General features: G+C 39.7%; 1 protein-coding gene across 1 annotated transcript in view; it reads left to right on the plus strand.

Moving 5' to 3' along the window:
* The first annotated feature begins 393 nt into the window (after positions 1 to 393).
* Positions 394 to 14,879, plus strand: part of wdr27 (WD repeat domain 27) — a 55,181-nt gene continuing 40,695 nt past the window's right edge. The window contains exons 1-15 of the mRNA XM_021314664.2: positions 394 to 676; positions 832 to 973; positions 1,206 to 1,330; positions 1,800 to 1,913; positions 2,007 to 2,058; positions 2,993 to 3,063; positions 3,149 to 3,263; positions 4,651 to 4,753; positions 6,159 to 6,250; positions 7,081 to 7,145; positions 7,243 to 7,355; positions 8,462 to 8,535; positions 12,739 to 12,808; positions 13,143 to 13,211; positions 13,301 to 13,404. Coding sequence (XP_021170339.2) covers positions 539 to 676; positions 832 to 973; positions 1,206 to 1,330; positions 1,800 to 1,913; positions 2,007 to 2,058; positions 2,993 to 3,063; positions 3,149 to 3,263; positions 4,651 to 4,753; positions 6,159 to 6,250; positions 7,081 to 7,145; positions 7,243 to 7,355; positions 8,462 to 8,535; positions 12,739 to 12,808; positions 13,143 to 13,211; positions 13,301 to 13,404 — 1,447 coding nt within the window. The 5' untranslated portion in view covers positions 394 to 538. The remainder of the gene's footprint in view (positions 677 to 831; positions 974 to 1,205; positions 1,331 to 1,799; positions 1,914 to 2,006; positions 2,059 to 2,992; positions 3,064 to 3,148; positions 3,264 to 4,650; positions 4,754 to 6,158; positions 6,251 to 7,080; positions 7,146 to 7,242; positions 7,356 to 8,461; positions 8,536 to 12,738; positions 12,809 to 13,142; positions 13,212 to 13,300; positions 13,405 to 14,879) is intronic.

Raw genomic sequence — 14,879 nt, forward strand, 5'->3', positions numbered from 1 at the left:
GCACAGCGTGAAAAAAACATTGTCTGATGATCGTTGACCGCTCGCAACCACTGACCCCTAAAAGCACCGAGTTTATATATAAATTAACCGCTAGTGCCATCTTGTGGTCAACCAAGGAAATAACAGTATAGATTTGTTTAAAAGATGTATCACTTCGACAGTATTTATAAGCCTATTTAAAATCAGCTATAATGAATCCGCAAACCTAATGCTAAATGTGAATTGCGTCAACAGTCGCACCTAAAGAAACTAGTAAAACAATTAGAATGAATTTAACATTTTAAGAATATATATATATAAAAAAAAAAACAGTCCACGAAGATGATTCATTTTGCTTAACGCAGGTAAATGTTTCTCTTTTAGGTAGACGATCTTTTGTAGCGGAAGTGTGTCCTAGCAACGCTCGGCGTTTCTCCTCCTGACTCTGGAAAACCTTTATCTGACATAACGTTTTATTTCAAAATTGATTTGACCGGCAAAAACAAAAAACAAAACAAAACTTCCCTGTAACACAGCAAGCGTTAGTGCGAGGCTAAACATGATAAACGAAAAGCTGAGTTTGACTTGTGATTCACTCCTGTCACACCGGCAGCTCGCTTGCTGTCGCTCTCACAGCGGCATACCTCACCGTGACAAGAATGTGCTCATTTACAGCAACAACCAGACGCAACAGAAGGTTTGTTCACACTTCCCTTGTCGCGTGCAAGGTGATTTTAAACTCCAAACAACTTTACCTTGGCGAATCACATTGAGATGGCCATAGCTAAAATGTTATGTTCAGTTTATTTTATATGCTAAGTGAAAACTTGAGTGGTTTATTCTTCTTGACAGCCGCTGCTGCTAACAGGTCACCATGACGACATCAGTGCTATGGCCTTTGGGAAAAGAAGCGACCCTGTAATCCTCTGTTCTGCATCTTCTGATTATATCATCCTCTGGGATGTCGAGGCATGTCAGAAAAGAACACAAGAGGGTAAAAGCTAGTTCTGCGTGTACACAAGTTTCAAGTGCAATCCTGTAATATTTTATCATAGCTGTTGTTTACCACCCACAATAGGAATGTTCTTTTTCAAAACCGTCACAAATCTGCTTAGTAGTTAATACATATTATATTTTTTATATTATATTTTATATTTTTGTGGTGTATGTCTCCTATGGTCTTGGACTTTCTTAATTTTCAGATAGACTAATAGACTTGTTTGCAGGTAAACTTGCTGCTGGAATGGTGATTGGGACTTTGCTGGGAAATGTTGTTCATCTCTCATTCTGTTTCTCTGATGAACGGGTGGCAGCATGCTCAGGAACAACTTTATATGTTCTCAGTTCAAAGGTAATTAATGGACTATTCAACATTAATAGTTATTCATTAAGTGCAGCACAATAGCATCCTCTTAATTCGCTTAATTCTCTTTCATAATTCATATCACATCATGACCATGTTGTTCCCTAATAGTCCCAAACACTTCTTATCTCTATTTAAGTCTTTATAAAATCTTTATATATATATCCATCCATCCATCCATTTTCTGATCCGCTTTATCCCTCATGGGGTCGCGGGGTGGTGGTGCCTATCTCCAGCGTACACAGGGCGAGAGGCGGGGTTAACCCTGGACATGTCGCCAGTCTGTCGCAGGGCTTATATATATATATATATATATATATATATATATATATATATATATATATATATATATATATATATATATATATATATATATAATTTTCTCTTTTTATCTAACCATGCTAGAAGTTGCATATTATTGTTTCACTTCTGACTTTTGCTTTGTTGTCCACATCAGAAACAGGAAGTGATTTGCACATTAAAGGGCCACCTCGGACCTTTAACATCTGCCGAGTTCTGTCCCTGGAACCCTAATGTTCTTGTCAGCACCTCAGAGGATCGCACTTTTAAGGTGTGTGTGTGTTTGTATGTATATATGTACATACAGTATTTGTTCGTTTTCTAGTTTGTTCTTCACCAAATTTTTTTTATTTTTTTTTATCAGGTTTGGGATTTAAAAACTGGAGCTGTTTTCTACCAATCCTTTGTGCTGTCAGGTAAAATACATTTCTGTGATAACCAGAGAAAATTGTTCCTACTTTAAAATATCACTGAATAAATAGGTAGATAAATATAATATGTAACGTTCTATCTGTATAATATGAAAAGGACTGCAGGCCTCACATGTGTTGGCTATGGCTAATTTTTAGGGTTCAACAGTACAGTTGAGAATAGACAAAAAGGACATATATCGGTATTTCAATCCAAGGCTTTTGCACACAAAAACCATTCTTACATTTGCCAAAGAAGTATCTGCATCTTCCTAAGACTACTGGGAAAATATTCTGTGGACGGAGCATATATGACTGCAACTTTTTGAAAGGCACACGTCTGACATAAAACTAACATTTCAGAAAACAATGTTCATACTGATGGTCAAACATGGTGGGGGTAGCACGATGGTCCGGGGCTGCTTTGCTGCCTCGTGACCTGAGCGGTTTGCTTTAATTGCTGGAAGTATTAATTCTGCTGAAGGAGCATGTCCTGTCATGTCCTGTCATCAGTCTATGACCTTAAGCTCAAGCAGTTATCCAGTAAGACAATGATCTCAAGCACACTGGTATTTCCACCTTTAAAAGGCAGTTTTGGAGTTGCCTAGTTAAAGTTGGGACTTAAACGCTATTGAAATTCTGGGATATGACGTGAAACAAGCCTGGCATGCTTGAAAACCATCTGATATGGCTGAATTAAAACAATTCTAAAAAGAAGAATGAGACAACATTTGTCCAGGTATTACTGCCAAGGGTGTCATGGCCAGTTATTGGATTCACAGGGTGATTACTTTTCACACAGGGCCAGGTTGGTTTGGAAAGGTTTTCCCTTTAAAAACGATGAAATATTAAAAAATATATATATTTGTCTTTGTCTTTGAAGCATTGTATCAAAGCATTGCAAAATGAAATGAAAATACCAAATTCCTTAATCCTATAGGGTCTCCTCTGCTCAGTGTCTTGTTATTGGAGAAGGAACAGCATCTTATCACCGGCTCGACTGATGGACAGGTAAGTGTCTGGGGAACAATTACGCTGGCAACCGCAGTGTCATGATCTAAAATCCCAAATATGAAAAGACACATGTTTATTTTAGGTGTGGTGCTTTTCCTTCGATGATGACTACAAATGCCACCTTGTGAAGAAAATGGACCTTCAGAAGATGGAGAAAAGGCACAAATGGCGCCAGGAGACTCTGAACCATCAAATAGGTGATAGAAACATTTACCATGGCAGTACAGCAGTTATCCTTTTTTTTTAGGAATTGTTTTTAAGTCCATTTGTGGAGCGGCATACTGAGGTGGTGATTCCAAATTTTTAAGACAGCGGATCGAAGGGAGTGTTTCAACTATTGAGGGACTGTTTGAAAGCTTTCTCAAGAATTCGCAAGGAGGCTCCGACTAATTGTCTAACATTGAATTTATTGGTTATGTCTCCGTTGCTGTGGAACAGTGGACCAGATCTTTACCCTTGGAGAATTGCATATGGAAACATAAGAGTTTAGTTATTTGGTCCAGAGCTGGAGTCAAGCTCTCAATGACTATCCAGTCCTGTGTCCACATTCTTGACACAGAGTGGAACATATTCCTAGTGCGCGTTGGCCTCCGCCAAGGTTTCCCCTTCTCACTTGTTTGTGGTGTTAATGAACAGGCTAGCAAGGCGTAGTCGTGGAGTGGAAGGCGTCTGGTTTGTGTCGTCTTCTGTTTTTGCAGATGATGTGGTTCTGTTGGTATCTTCCGGCCATGAACTTTAGCCTGCTGCGGAGCATTTCACGGCTGAGTGCGAAGCAGTCGGGATGAGAGTTAGCTCCTCCAAGTCAGAGTCGGTGGAACCCCAGCAGAAACTTAGGGAGCATTTCAAAAGGTGTATTAAAATAAGCTCTCTGGTGGCAAACAGGAAACTGCAAGAAGCCCTCTCAGGAATCACTGTGAGGGAGAGACAAAGGTTAGTGGCTGCTGAGGATTCAGTGAATAATGAAAAGCTCTGAAATAAAGCTACTAACCTTCTCAGGGTCCAGGTGGAGGTAATTTATCTGACCTGAGGTTCCTTGAGCTCCGTTGGGATCCAGAAAGTGACAGTCGTGATGTGAGAGTGATGATGTCACACAAGATGGTGTCTTGTAAACTGCAGGTAGCTTTAATCTCAGCGAAATTTGGGAAATTTTTGAGAGTTTTGAGAGAGTTTCATTAGACGGTCAAAGGTCATGTACATGTAGGCAGAATCTGACAGACAGATCGAAGGCCTAAGAGGCGTGACTCATGGGGCAAATACGTGGTTTTTCTCCAGAAATCAGAAGCCGATGAGGTGTCAGACGAGGGCCAGGCAAAGCAGGGGCATCCAAAAGACGAGAACTTGATCACAAACTGTCAAGGCGGACAAAGGATGCTGGAGATCTACTTACACAATGGTTCTTAAATAATCTGAACCCAACTGACTGAAAAGCTTCAGTATGTAAAGGCAGGAGAGCAGGTGAATGGGATGGAGCTGATTGCCACCAGCAGGAGGAGGGTCTGAGATCTTCTCAGCCAAAATCCTAACAATGAAGTAAATGTACCTTCTGGAATCAAGAGAGTCTGACTCTTAGTTTTGTCTTTGCAGGTGTTGCTGAACAATCAGTTGTTGATAAAGTGGAGATCTCAAAGCCCGTCATCCAAATGGCTTCATGTGGCCCATTTGCAGAAATCCATTTTGGCCAAGAAATGTAAGTAAACATAGTGAAGCTGGGGTAGTTATGGAAGTTCTGTCAGCCCACTAATAGGGTTCCTTCACTGTCTTACGAGGTCTGGAAAATTATAACATTTAATTGATGATGTTTATATTTTTCCATGACTGGATAAGCATAGAAAAAAACAATGCAGACTTAATTGTTATTATATTGTCTAAGGGATAAAAAGCAGAATTTCTAAAATCAGAAGCACATAAAAACTGACAAAGGTGAGATTACACCTTTTAGACACCAATGTCTAAAAACAAATGTTGGTGATGAGTTAATGCTTCACTGCATTAAATGCTTTTAAGGAAATAGTTTTTTTTTTTTTTTTTTTTTTTTTTTGCAGATGTATGAAAAATGACTAAATTCAAAACCAGGTCTTAAGGGGCTTCTTACATCATGTGTACACCCGGAGAAATACATCACAGGAGGCCTCAGTCACACAGCATAAACTGTTGCAGTGAGCTGTGACAGGAAGTAGGCACTTAAAAAGACATAACTCTATGTTTTGTAGCCCATAGGAATTGAACCGACATTAAGACCTCATTGCTGTTAGAAAAGCCTGTAACCCCACAGCAGCGGTTCACCATCTTTACTTTAAATATATAAACGGAAGCATAACTATAAAATCCTGACCATCTGTAGCTTTGTATCTGGATGTTATGTCTGTGCTTCTGGCTTTCTTTGGTGATGTTAAACATTTTTTCCCCTTTTGTTTGGTCAGACGTGCTCTGTAAAACGTGTTGCATCTGTGAATTGCTTTATGCCTCTCAGAAGTGACGTATCGATTAGTTTCATTGCAGGCCTTGTTGGATTTGAGCAATGATTAAAATACCGATGCTGTATTTAAAATAAAACATCTCATCAGAATCAACGCAATTCTTTTTTCAGCCTAGCACTTTGTTTTAACTCCAACTTTTTTTCTACCCCTGTAGCAAAAGTGTCTGTTGTTCTCCCACCACAAATAAAATCTTTTACGGTTATAACAATTTAACTGGCCTAATTATCAAATTAATTTATTAAAATCCCACCTATAATGACTTCAGTTGTCCCTGCTCTGTAATAAATTATTATGTACTAAAATGTAATTGACAACAATATTGTAACCATAGCCTGTGACTAAAAGAGGGTAAAACTAAGATCCTCTCTGCTCTGCGAGGCTTTTTGTCTTCCAGCGTCTACATATCCGTCTAGACTACAGCTAGTCAAAGGAAACTTTACTACAACGTATAGTCTTGTGGTGGGTCCGCCTTGGCACTTTGTCTGAGCAATGTGTTTTTCTTTACCATGCGGTTTCTTTGTCATCGCCAGCTAAAATGAAAAAAAAAAAAAAAAAGGTTTTAGGGAAAATAGTGTAACGGTGGTTTTCCATATGCTTCTGTGTGGGCCCATGCAGAGACAACAGCTGGTTTTGTATAGGAAGCTCTGATGGTCTTTATGTGGTGGAGCTGGCTACCTCCGAACTCCTAACAGTGCTGTATTTCAAAGGTAGGCTACTGGGGGTATCATTTCCCCAGGTGTTTTTTTGTTTTTTGTTTTTCAGAAGTATGGCAGTGATTTTTATAAACGACACAACTTTTTGTACAATGGAAAACAAAGAATTTCAGCTAGACATTAAACAATTCCAGAGCCTTGGTTTTCATGTACCACCGCTTGTTCTTGGCCTTCTTTTAGTGGCTCCAGGACCAAAAAAAACGGGCCCTCCTATTTCCAAGCAAAAAATAAACAAATTACCTGTGTAACCAAGCAGCATTACACCTAAAGAATTACGTTTTTCAAACGAAAAAGAAATGTGGATGACACTGAAACTAGAAACAATGCTGCTGTCTACTTAAACTACTTTTCATTTACCTCTGATGTTTGAACTTGGATCTTAGAATGATTTCTAATCCAACTCAAAGGTCTTCTAAATGTTTTGTGAAATACCATGACCAGTAAATGCCAACAACGTATTTCTCATCAAGTTTTAGTTTCAAACATTTCAGTAACATATGTCCTAAAAGTGCTTGTACGGTATATTGTGTTTGACTGCTTTGAAGAGGTAGAAATGATCAAAGCAGCAACTGAAGATTTTGCTACAGCTTTTAATATAAAAGGCAGCCATATTGGATTTTGAGACTGGTAAGAAACCCCAGATTAACTGACAGACAAGCTTTGTGGTACCAGTATTTTAAAATCTCTATCAGTATGGTGGTACGTGGAAGCTTAATCAAACAGGTTGTGCTTTAATAAAACAATCCCTTTGCTTTGGTTTCATAATATACGCTTGCCTTGAAGCTTGATGCACCTAACCTCATGAATGGTGTTCTTTCATCTAGATAACCCCACCCTGAGCATCTCAATGGCTGGATCCTGGTCAATCTGTCCAGGGTCTGATAATTCTGTGAGTTTTTCCAAATCAGTATTGCTAAACAATGTCACATCCCTATGATAGATTGCCCCTTAAACTTGATTGTGACTGATTTTGCTTGGACACTCAGATGGTAGTCCTAGTGAGCGCTCTGTTTAAGCCATGTGTGGTTTTGCTGGAATTGTGCTTGAATGACCCAAGGAGAACGGGAGAAGGCGGTGGAGGCTTTTCTGTCTTTCCAAGGTAAGCCTGGAGCTAAAGATGGACAGACTGTCTCTCAGTCTGTCCATCTCATACTGTGCTGTGCTGCAGATAGATAGGGTAGATTTACTTGTAATAACCAGTCCATGGTATCATGGTCAAGCTATATTTTATTAACAGTCAGCTAAACATGATGTCCACAAACTAGGACCAGTCAGGAATTACTCTAGAGTTATCTCTATGTAACTACAAACATTACAGACATTGATACATTTTGAAAAAAGTTTCGACACCTATCCAGGAGTCTTTGTCAATTCTGGTGGCTTACCCGTGAGCAGCAGAGGGGGAGAATTGCACTTCAGACTCCCCAGTGTTTACAGCTCGGTCCTCCAACTCATTCCAAATAGACTACATCAACAGTCTTATCATCAATCGGGTGACCAAGCACTCAACTCACTCCAAGCAGTAGCTCGTAATGAGTCAGGACAGTGACGGATGAAGGATGGGCCTCCATGTCCCTAAAAACAGCAGCGCTCCAACTGCAGGTGGCTCAAGTGTGAGCCACCAGAATTGACAAAGACTCCTGAATAGGTGTTGAAACGTTTTCGGAAAGAAATGAGCAAAAATCCGGTTGCCTCCTATTTAAGCCCTTCTGCTGTTGCGATGACCCGGATAACTGAGAATTTGCACAGGCATTGATTTTCAAGATTCAGGGACACGATCAGCATAGGATAAAATGTTGCTGACATTGTCATAGTCCAGCAACTGTTTATTTTCCAGGTAGTTAGAGGCGACCAGTAAATGAGTGCGAACGACCAGATCTGGGGGTGTTTGGAGTCACAACAGCAGAACTTTGTTGTGCACGTTCTGAGATTGTGGAAGTCTAACCTCAGCAGCAGTACTCCATGACATATGAGAAAGGCATATTTATTGGTTCACTTCCTCTCTAAAAGTTTCTCTTGCACTGACATTTCCATATTAACTTACCTAATTATAACAAACGTGCAGCCATCTGGTTTCTTATGAGTCAACAATATATCGTGGTACTGTAAATTAGAGGGACTAATAATCCATAACGATGGAAAATGCTGTACCCCTCTGTTTCCAGTAACTCCGTCCTCCTGTTTCCCCTCCTCCCTTGTTTCCAGTTCTCCTCCACTGCTTGAGTCTCCTCTGAATGCTGAGTTAAAGAGGAAGGACCCGAGCCATCCTAAAAAGAAAGGTCAGCAGCATTGTTGTTAACCCTGACTTATTTTTCACTGAAGTTGCTCCGAAATAGCATTTGTACTTAGATCTGATTGGCTAATCCAAGAGTTTCTGAAAACATTTCCATCATCTAGACACATAGTGAATAAATATGGTTCTGCTCCCTGTTAATGCGGCCTTAATCATTGCATCCCTTTTGTTCAAACCTACGTTTATTGTACCATACAGTTAAAAAACTACAACATATAATGATGTATATTTTATGTGCATCATCGGATACAATGAAGCTGTCTGTGTATGCTGAGGTTTACGTGTTCCTCATAGAGAGTTTAAGGTGAGAAAGCCAGTCCAAGCCTGATTCTCCGCAGCTGGAGGGTAGAGATTTGCCGATGTCAGACTAGGTAGGGGATCTCATGTATAATTGAGAAGTGCTGTGTGACTGCACCATCAGAGCAAAAAAAAAAAAAAAACCACAAACATTTACAGGCTAACCTCCCATTCTTCCCCATGCATCTCCATATTCTTGAAGGTATCTGCAAAATTGCAGACAAATTACACCATAAACCCCTGAGACTCCTGGAAAAGAAAAAGTTTCCCCTATCGTAAGTCTGGCAAAAGGCTGAAGGAGCTCCTTTAAAAGAGCTGTGAGTGCAGATTTAGGGATTGTGCATTGCGTTGCACCAGGATGGCTGTTTTTCTTCTTTTTTTTTTCTTTTTTTTTTATAATAATGTTAATGAGCTGCTGCTAAGCTTTTGTGATGTACAGTACTAAGTATAGTGGCCTAAACTAAAGGTCTGGTCTGTAACATGTAAAATTTGCTCAGCTGAAAATTTTCAAATATGACCAAAAATATCAAACATTTAATCCTGTGTACTCCAACTACTTTAACCTTTTCGTACTTTGTCACGTTACAACAAAACCTTAGTGTATTTTATTGGGATTTTCTAGGGTAGACTTAAGGTAAACAACTGTGAAGTAGAAGAACAAAGATATATGGTTTGTATTTTGTTTACAATTGATAATCTGAAAAGTGCATTTGCAGTATTAAGGCCCTTTTTCTTTTTCTACACATAAATAGGATCCATTAAAACCAACTGCCTTCAAACTCACATACTTAGTAAATAGGATCAGCCTGTGTTTAATTTAATCTCAGTATAAATCCAGCTGTTCTTTGAAGGCCTTAGAGGTTTATTAGAGAACATTAGAGAATGAACAGCATAATGAAGACTGTTCATAACCGACAGTTCAGCAATGCAGTTGAGAAGATGTTTAAAGAAGTTAGGTTATAAAACAACATACCAATCTTTAACATTTCAAGCCATCTTTTGAAAATAGATAATGGCACAACTAAAAAAATTGACCAAGACGTGGCCATCCACCTAAACTGACATATGCTGAGCAAAAAGAGCATTAATCCGGGCAGCAGCCAACAGATTCATGGTAACTCTGGAGCAACTGCAGAGATCCATAGCTAAAGGAGAGAGGGGGGGGGGGGGGGGGGGGGGGTCTGTGGGCAGGAGAGCTGTTAGTTGTGCACTCCATATGTGGTCTTTATGTGACAAGAGTATTGAATTGTTGAAAGAAAGCCACAGGTTGAAATCCAGAGGACACAACAAACATTCAGATCAATTCAATTCAAAAATACTTTATTAATCCCAAAGGGAAAGTAAATGCTGGTGTAACTCATGTTCCAGGGGTTTTCTTCAACGAGCTGTTGTAGATGGTGATGGCTGCAGGCAGGAAGGATCTCCTGTACTGGTCTGTCTTACAGCTGATCTGCAGAAGCCTCTGACTGAACAACAGTCTGATTAAGAGGATGCTTAGGGTTGTTCCATAATGTTCTTCATTTTATGAAGAATCCTTCTTTGCAAAGTCATCCCCAGAGGCAAAGAATAGGTTTTAAATTTTATAGACAAAACTTGTACAGACTTGTAAAGTTTGTTGACGCTGTCTACAACAAATTTGCACAGTATCGACTGAAATGCAGATTGCACTTTTCAGAGTTATCTGTAAATAATTTTGTGAATTATGATTCATTTTCCTTTCATCATTGTACTTGAATCAACATGATCTAAATGGAAAAAAAAAACACACAAAACATCTGCAGACAGAACATGTGTTCATGTTTTTTTTAATTTTCACTCTGGTTCTAATCCAAAGATCATAAGGGACCACGTTTAACAGTACTAACTTTAACCAGAGTTAAATCAAAACTTGCTATGTTGCTGTGATAATGCTGTAATTCTTCTAATGGCCATAATAGAATTACGTCGCAATCTCCTGTGATTTTATTTGAATGGCTTTAAATAGCATGCAATTGTAATGTCAGCGTATAATATTGGAGTTTTATTATCCAATAAAGCTAAATGGCCATTTTATATCAGTAGGGGGTCAGTGAATTTGTTGAGAAAAACCAAGGAACTGCATTGCCAGATAATTACATCTAAAACCTTAAAAGATTACCTTTTTCCTTGCATGTTCTGTTTCGGATCAAAAGTTAACGTTTCCCTTCCCTTTTTAAACACAGCTCAGTAGAGGGAATTGGAAGCTCATATGAGAGACCTTGTTAACACGATGTTCCATACTTGAACTGTTGGGGGTCTTATCTGATCCTGCTTAAATGCCTGGTTAAGAAATTCAAATTAGTTTTGTTTGTGAATAACTTGAAGATTGGCTGAACTGAACAACTGAAGTTAAATAAGACAATCAGGATTGTTATGTCAAAGGAACAAAGGTTAACAAAGGATATTGGCACCTAAACTAATTTGTTTTGGAAGCATGGCATTTCAAAAGAGGCTAAACTGAAGTCTAATTTCCAAATACGCGCAGCATTAAGATGAGCACCTGCTTATTTGATGCCTTGAATCCTTCATAAGGTAAACAATGTATAAGGTAAACAATTCATGAAAAAAGTGTATTGTGTGCTGAAACGAAAGTATACTAATTATGGTCTGCTCTTTTTTGATTTATGTGGGACGGTTTCAATTTAGTTTAATCTTTTTGTTGAGACTCTTTGTTGCGTACATTTGAAAGAAGCACAGTTTCGGTAATCCACACATATTTTACTAGCTGTGGAAAAAGTGAGCTCATTCTAATATAATAAAGGCATTGACAAGGAACACTGAGGGGCATAAAACATCCCACAGGTTGCGGCTGATCTCTTAAAGCTTGCAGCACAGTGAGATCATCCAGTGCTTCTGACTCACCTCTTTCTTGTATAATCCAGGAAACGTGCTGGAGAATAACGAGTCGGAGCAGAAATATTCTGCCCTTTTTTCACAATTTTTCACCCAATTCTGCTGCCTTAAAGAAATGATCTGTGAGAGAGTCGTTATCCACAAACAAAAAGAAAAAAACATAGAGAAGTGGTGAACTTGCCCTTGACTGGTCAGCCAAAAAAATAATATCACTCCAAGAGAACATCAAAGATTCATCCAGGAGGTCACAAAAAAAAAAAAGAAAAAAAGAACATCTAAATAATATCTGAAAGCTTTTGGTGCCTCAATTAAGGACATTTTTCAACTGTAAGAAAATACTGGACAAAAATGTACAGCTTCAGGACAAGAAAATAAGAATATTATAGAACAGTCCCAATTATTTTTTTAGTTGCAAATCATGACCCTATAAAATGTATGAGTTTCCCATTTTGAGTCCAGTTACTGTGATATATTATCCTTTCAATGATATTTATATTTAAATATTAGATAACAGATACCAAAGCAGACTATACTAGAATTTTGGAAGGGAGTCATGTTTACTTGTGTTTTATAACCCTTACCTAGAAGAAACACGTATTTGCTTGTTTAAAAAAATAATCCTTGATCAATTTTATCAAACATCACAGTCTGATTTACTTCCTGGATTGAAGGGATTTAGTTAGAAATATTTTAGAAATGTGCTGTGACTTAAATCTCATGGTGGTTCTTCCAGTCCGTGCTTGGAAATCAGAAGTCATTGGTGGGTACTGTTTTTTTTGTGGCCAATCCTCCACCCTCACCTGTAGTACATATCTCCTCAGCCCATAGAATCTATATAATGTTTATTTTAAATAGTCTTTAAATAAAATTCTACCAAATTATAGAGATTTTATTTTTTCAGCTTGTGAAACTTTAAAAAGTTCTCTATAAAAGGATTTTTAAATCAGAAAAGTATAGTCTGTAATCAGTCTTGTTTGATAGTCTGTGTCTCAACAAAGATGTATTTTTTTTCTCCCCAAAGCAGGTATAAAGGAAAAGCCTCTAGTTTTTCACTCGAAAGTAAAGTCCTCTGGATACACCACCACCCCAAGGTATGGGAAGGTATATCACCCGGCACTGACTATATTCAGTTGCATCACATATCTTTTATGCTGTCTTGACATTCTCAGTAAACGTTGTTAAAAAGGAAAACTTTATTCTCTGCCATCTCAAACCTTTATTAGTTGTTTCAGGCACAAAGATTTTGTACCTTTGTTGAGTTTCAAAGAACATAGCACCAAGTAGTGGTGTGGCAGGGGAATTACACTATTTTCATGTCTACTGCTGCGGTGTAAACGGAGATCGTAATTAAAACGTTGTCATGTAAACGTGTTCACTAAAACAGGGGGTTGTCGTGTAAACAGAGCCTTTGTTTCTGTCTTTCAGAATGACTATGTTTTCACCACAAACCAGTGCGCAGAAGAAAACATCCTGTAAAAGGTCCACAAAACATTTGTAAGCAGTGTACTGTATTGTTTTTACTGTGCATATGTGTGTATGTGTGTGTATCACGTAAACTATAAAAACATGTTTTTATGATTTAGAGGCTTACTCCGGAGCAACTACCCAGAGGACAGTGCAGCACCAGCTGAACCACATATCGCTCTTAAAATTGCCAACAAGCAAGTCTCCTGCCTTCAGTATTCAGGTGAGTCACTTATCACAGCTAGTTCTGACAAGCACATTACTAATGACACAAGAAAACACTTTGACGTGTCAATAATTGTGTTCTTTGGGGTATGTTTTATGTTTTGTTATTTCATTTTTTAGCTATAATACTAAGGTTTTTAGTTTATTCAAACGGCATATACATGAAAGTATTATCTCTATGTTTTGATCACATGACAAATAACAGTGTGATACTGTGACAATTATGTGAAGTTTGTGTTCAGCTATTCAGATCGCATAAGTTATCCGCATTAGGATGCACCAATCAATCAGCCAGTGGTTGGAATTGGCCAATATTTCCTTGATGCGTCGTCTTCCTGGATTTTCGTATTCATTAAATGCCTCACAATTAAGAACACCTACAATTGTTGTTCTACATATTAACTAGCAACATGAACCATAAAGCATTTATTTAGTTTATTAACAACTAGATAAAGGTTAGGGACTAGTGGAAAGTTATCAGTAGGGGGCGCCAAGGCACCACCCTATCAAAATTGTGCTTGTGGGGGGGCAAACATACACTATGAGATAAAAAGTAATTATCACAAAATAAGTCTGACTTTTGATTTTTCAGCATTCCCATTCCTTTTTGAGTTTATTTTATGTTGAGGCCAGGCCCCCTAAAGCCGGGCATACACTGTACGAGTTTTTCAGTGGTGGTACTTATATACATCTCAAACTGTGCGACGGAACCGCGGGGTTTAAAAAGTTCACTGCTCACGATCTGTGCTGCGCGACGCTCGGACGAGACCGGACTGCTCACACTGTACATCGTGTCCCCTCTGGGACCGCTCGCTGTGGTGGCAGAGGCAGGCGAGCGACGGTAGGTGACAGGGACCCAGAGCAGGGGTTCGAGCCCAGCTCTGGCGAGGCCCGCAGGAGGCACCGGGGGGAGAGAGGAGGGACGAGACGCACCGACGGCCGCGCGGCACGGGGGGGGGGGGCGCAGCCCGCAATGCGCAACCCGCAACCCCCCCCCCCCAGCAAGTGGAGAAGTGCCGAAACAGGCGGCCAGCGCGTTGCGCGGACCGCGGAGGAGTGCCGAAACAGGCGGCCAGCGGGTTGCGCGGACCTGACGGCTCGCCCTCCCCAACACCGGCCGGAGGTTGCTTCAGGGACGCCCGCTTCCCTCCCTCCGCTGGCGGGGACGGAGAGGAGGGGAGGGCCCCCCCTCGTAGCTCTGCTTGAACAGCAGGATGCGCTCACGAAAACCTCACGACAGCCGACTGAATTTCAAACATGTTTGATTTTCACCGATCGTCCGATTCCTGATCGGGAGGTAGTCGTGAGAAGCCAGTCCCCCCTCCTCCCCCCCTCTATGATCAAGCTGAAATTTCGGCCCAATTCAAAAAATGCTTGCACGACTGAAGAATCGGCCCGAAAAGGGGAAAAACTCGTACAGTGTACGCCCGGCTTAACTTTAAAAACATTACATAAACTAAAGAACTGTGGGAC

This window comes from Fundulus heteroclitus, chromosome 22 (assembly GCF_011125445.2).
Source record: "Fundulus heteroclitus isolate FHET01 chromosome 22, MU-UCD_Fhet_4.1, whole genome shotgun sequence".
NCBI classification, from domain to species: Eukaryota; Metazoa; Chordata; class Actinopteri; order Cyprinodontiformes; family Fundulidae; genus Fundulus; species Fundulus heteroclitus.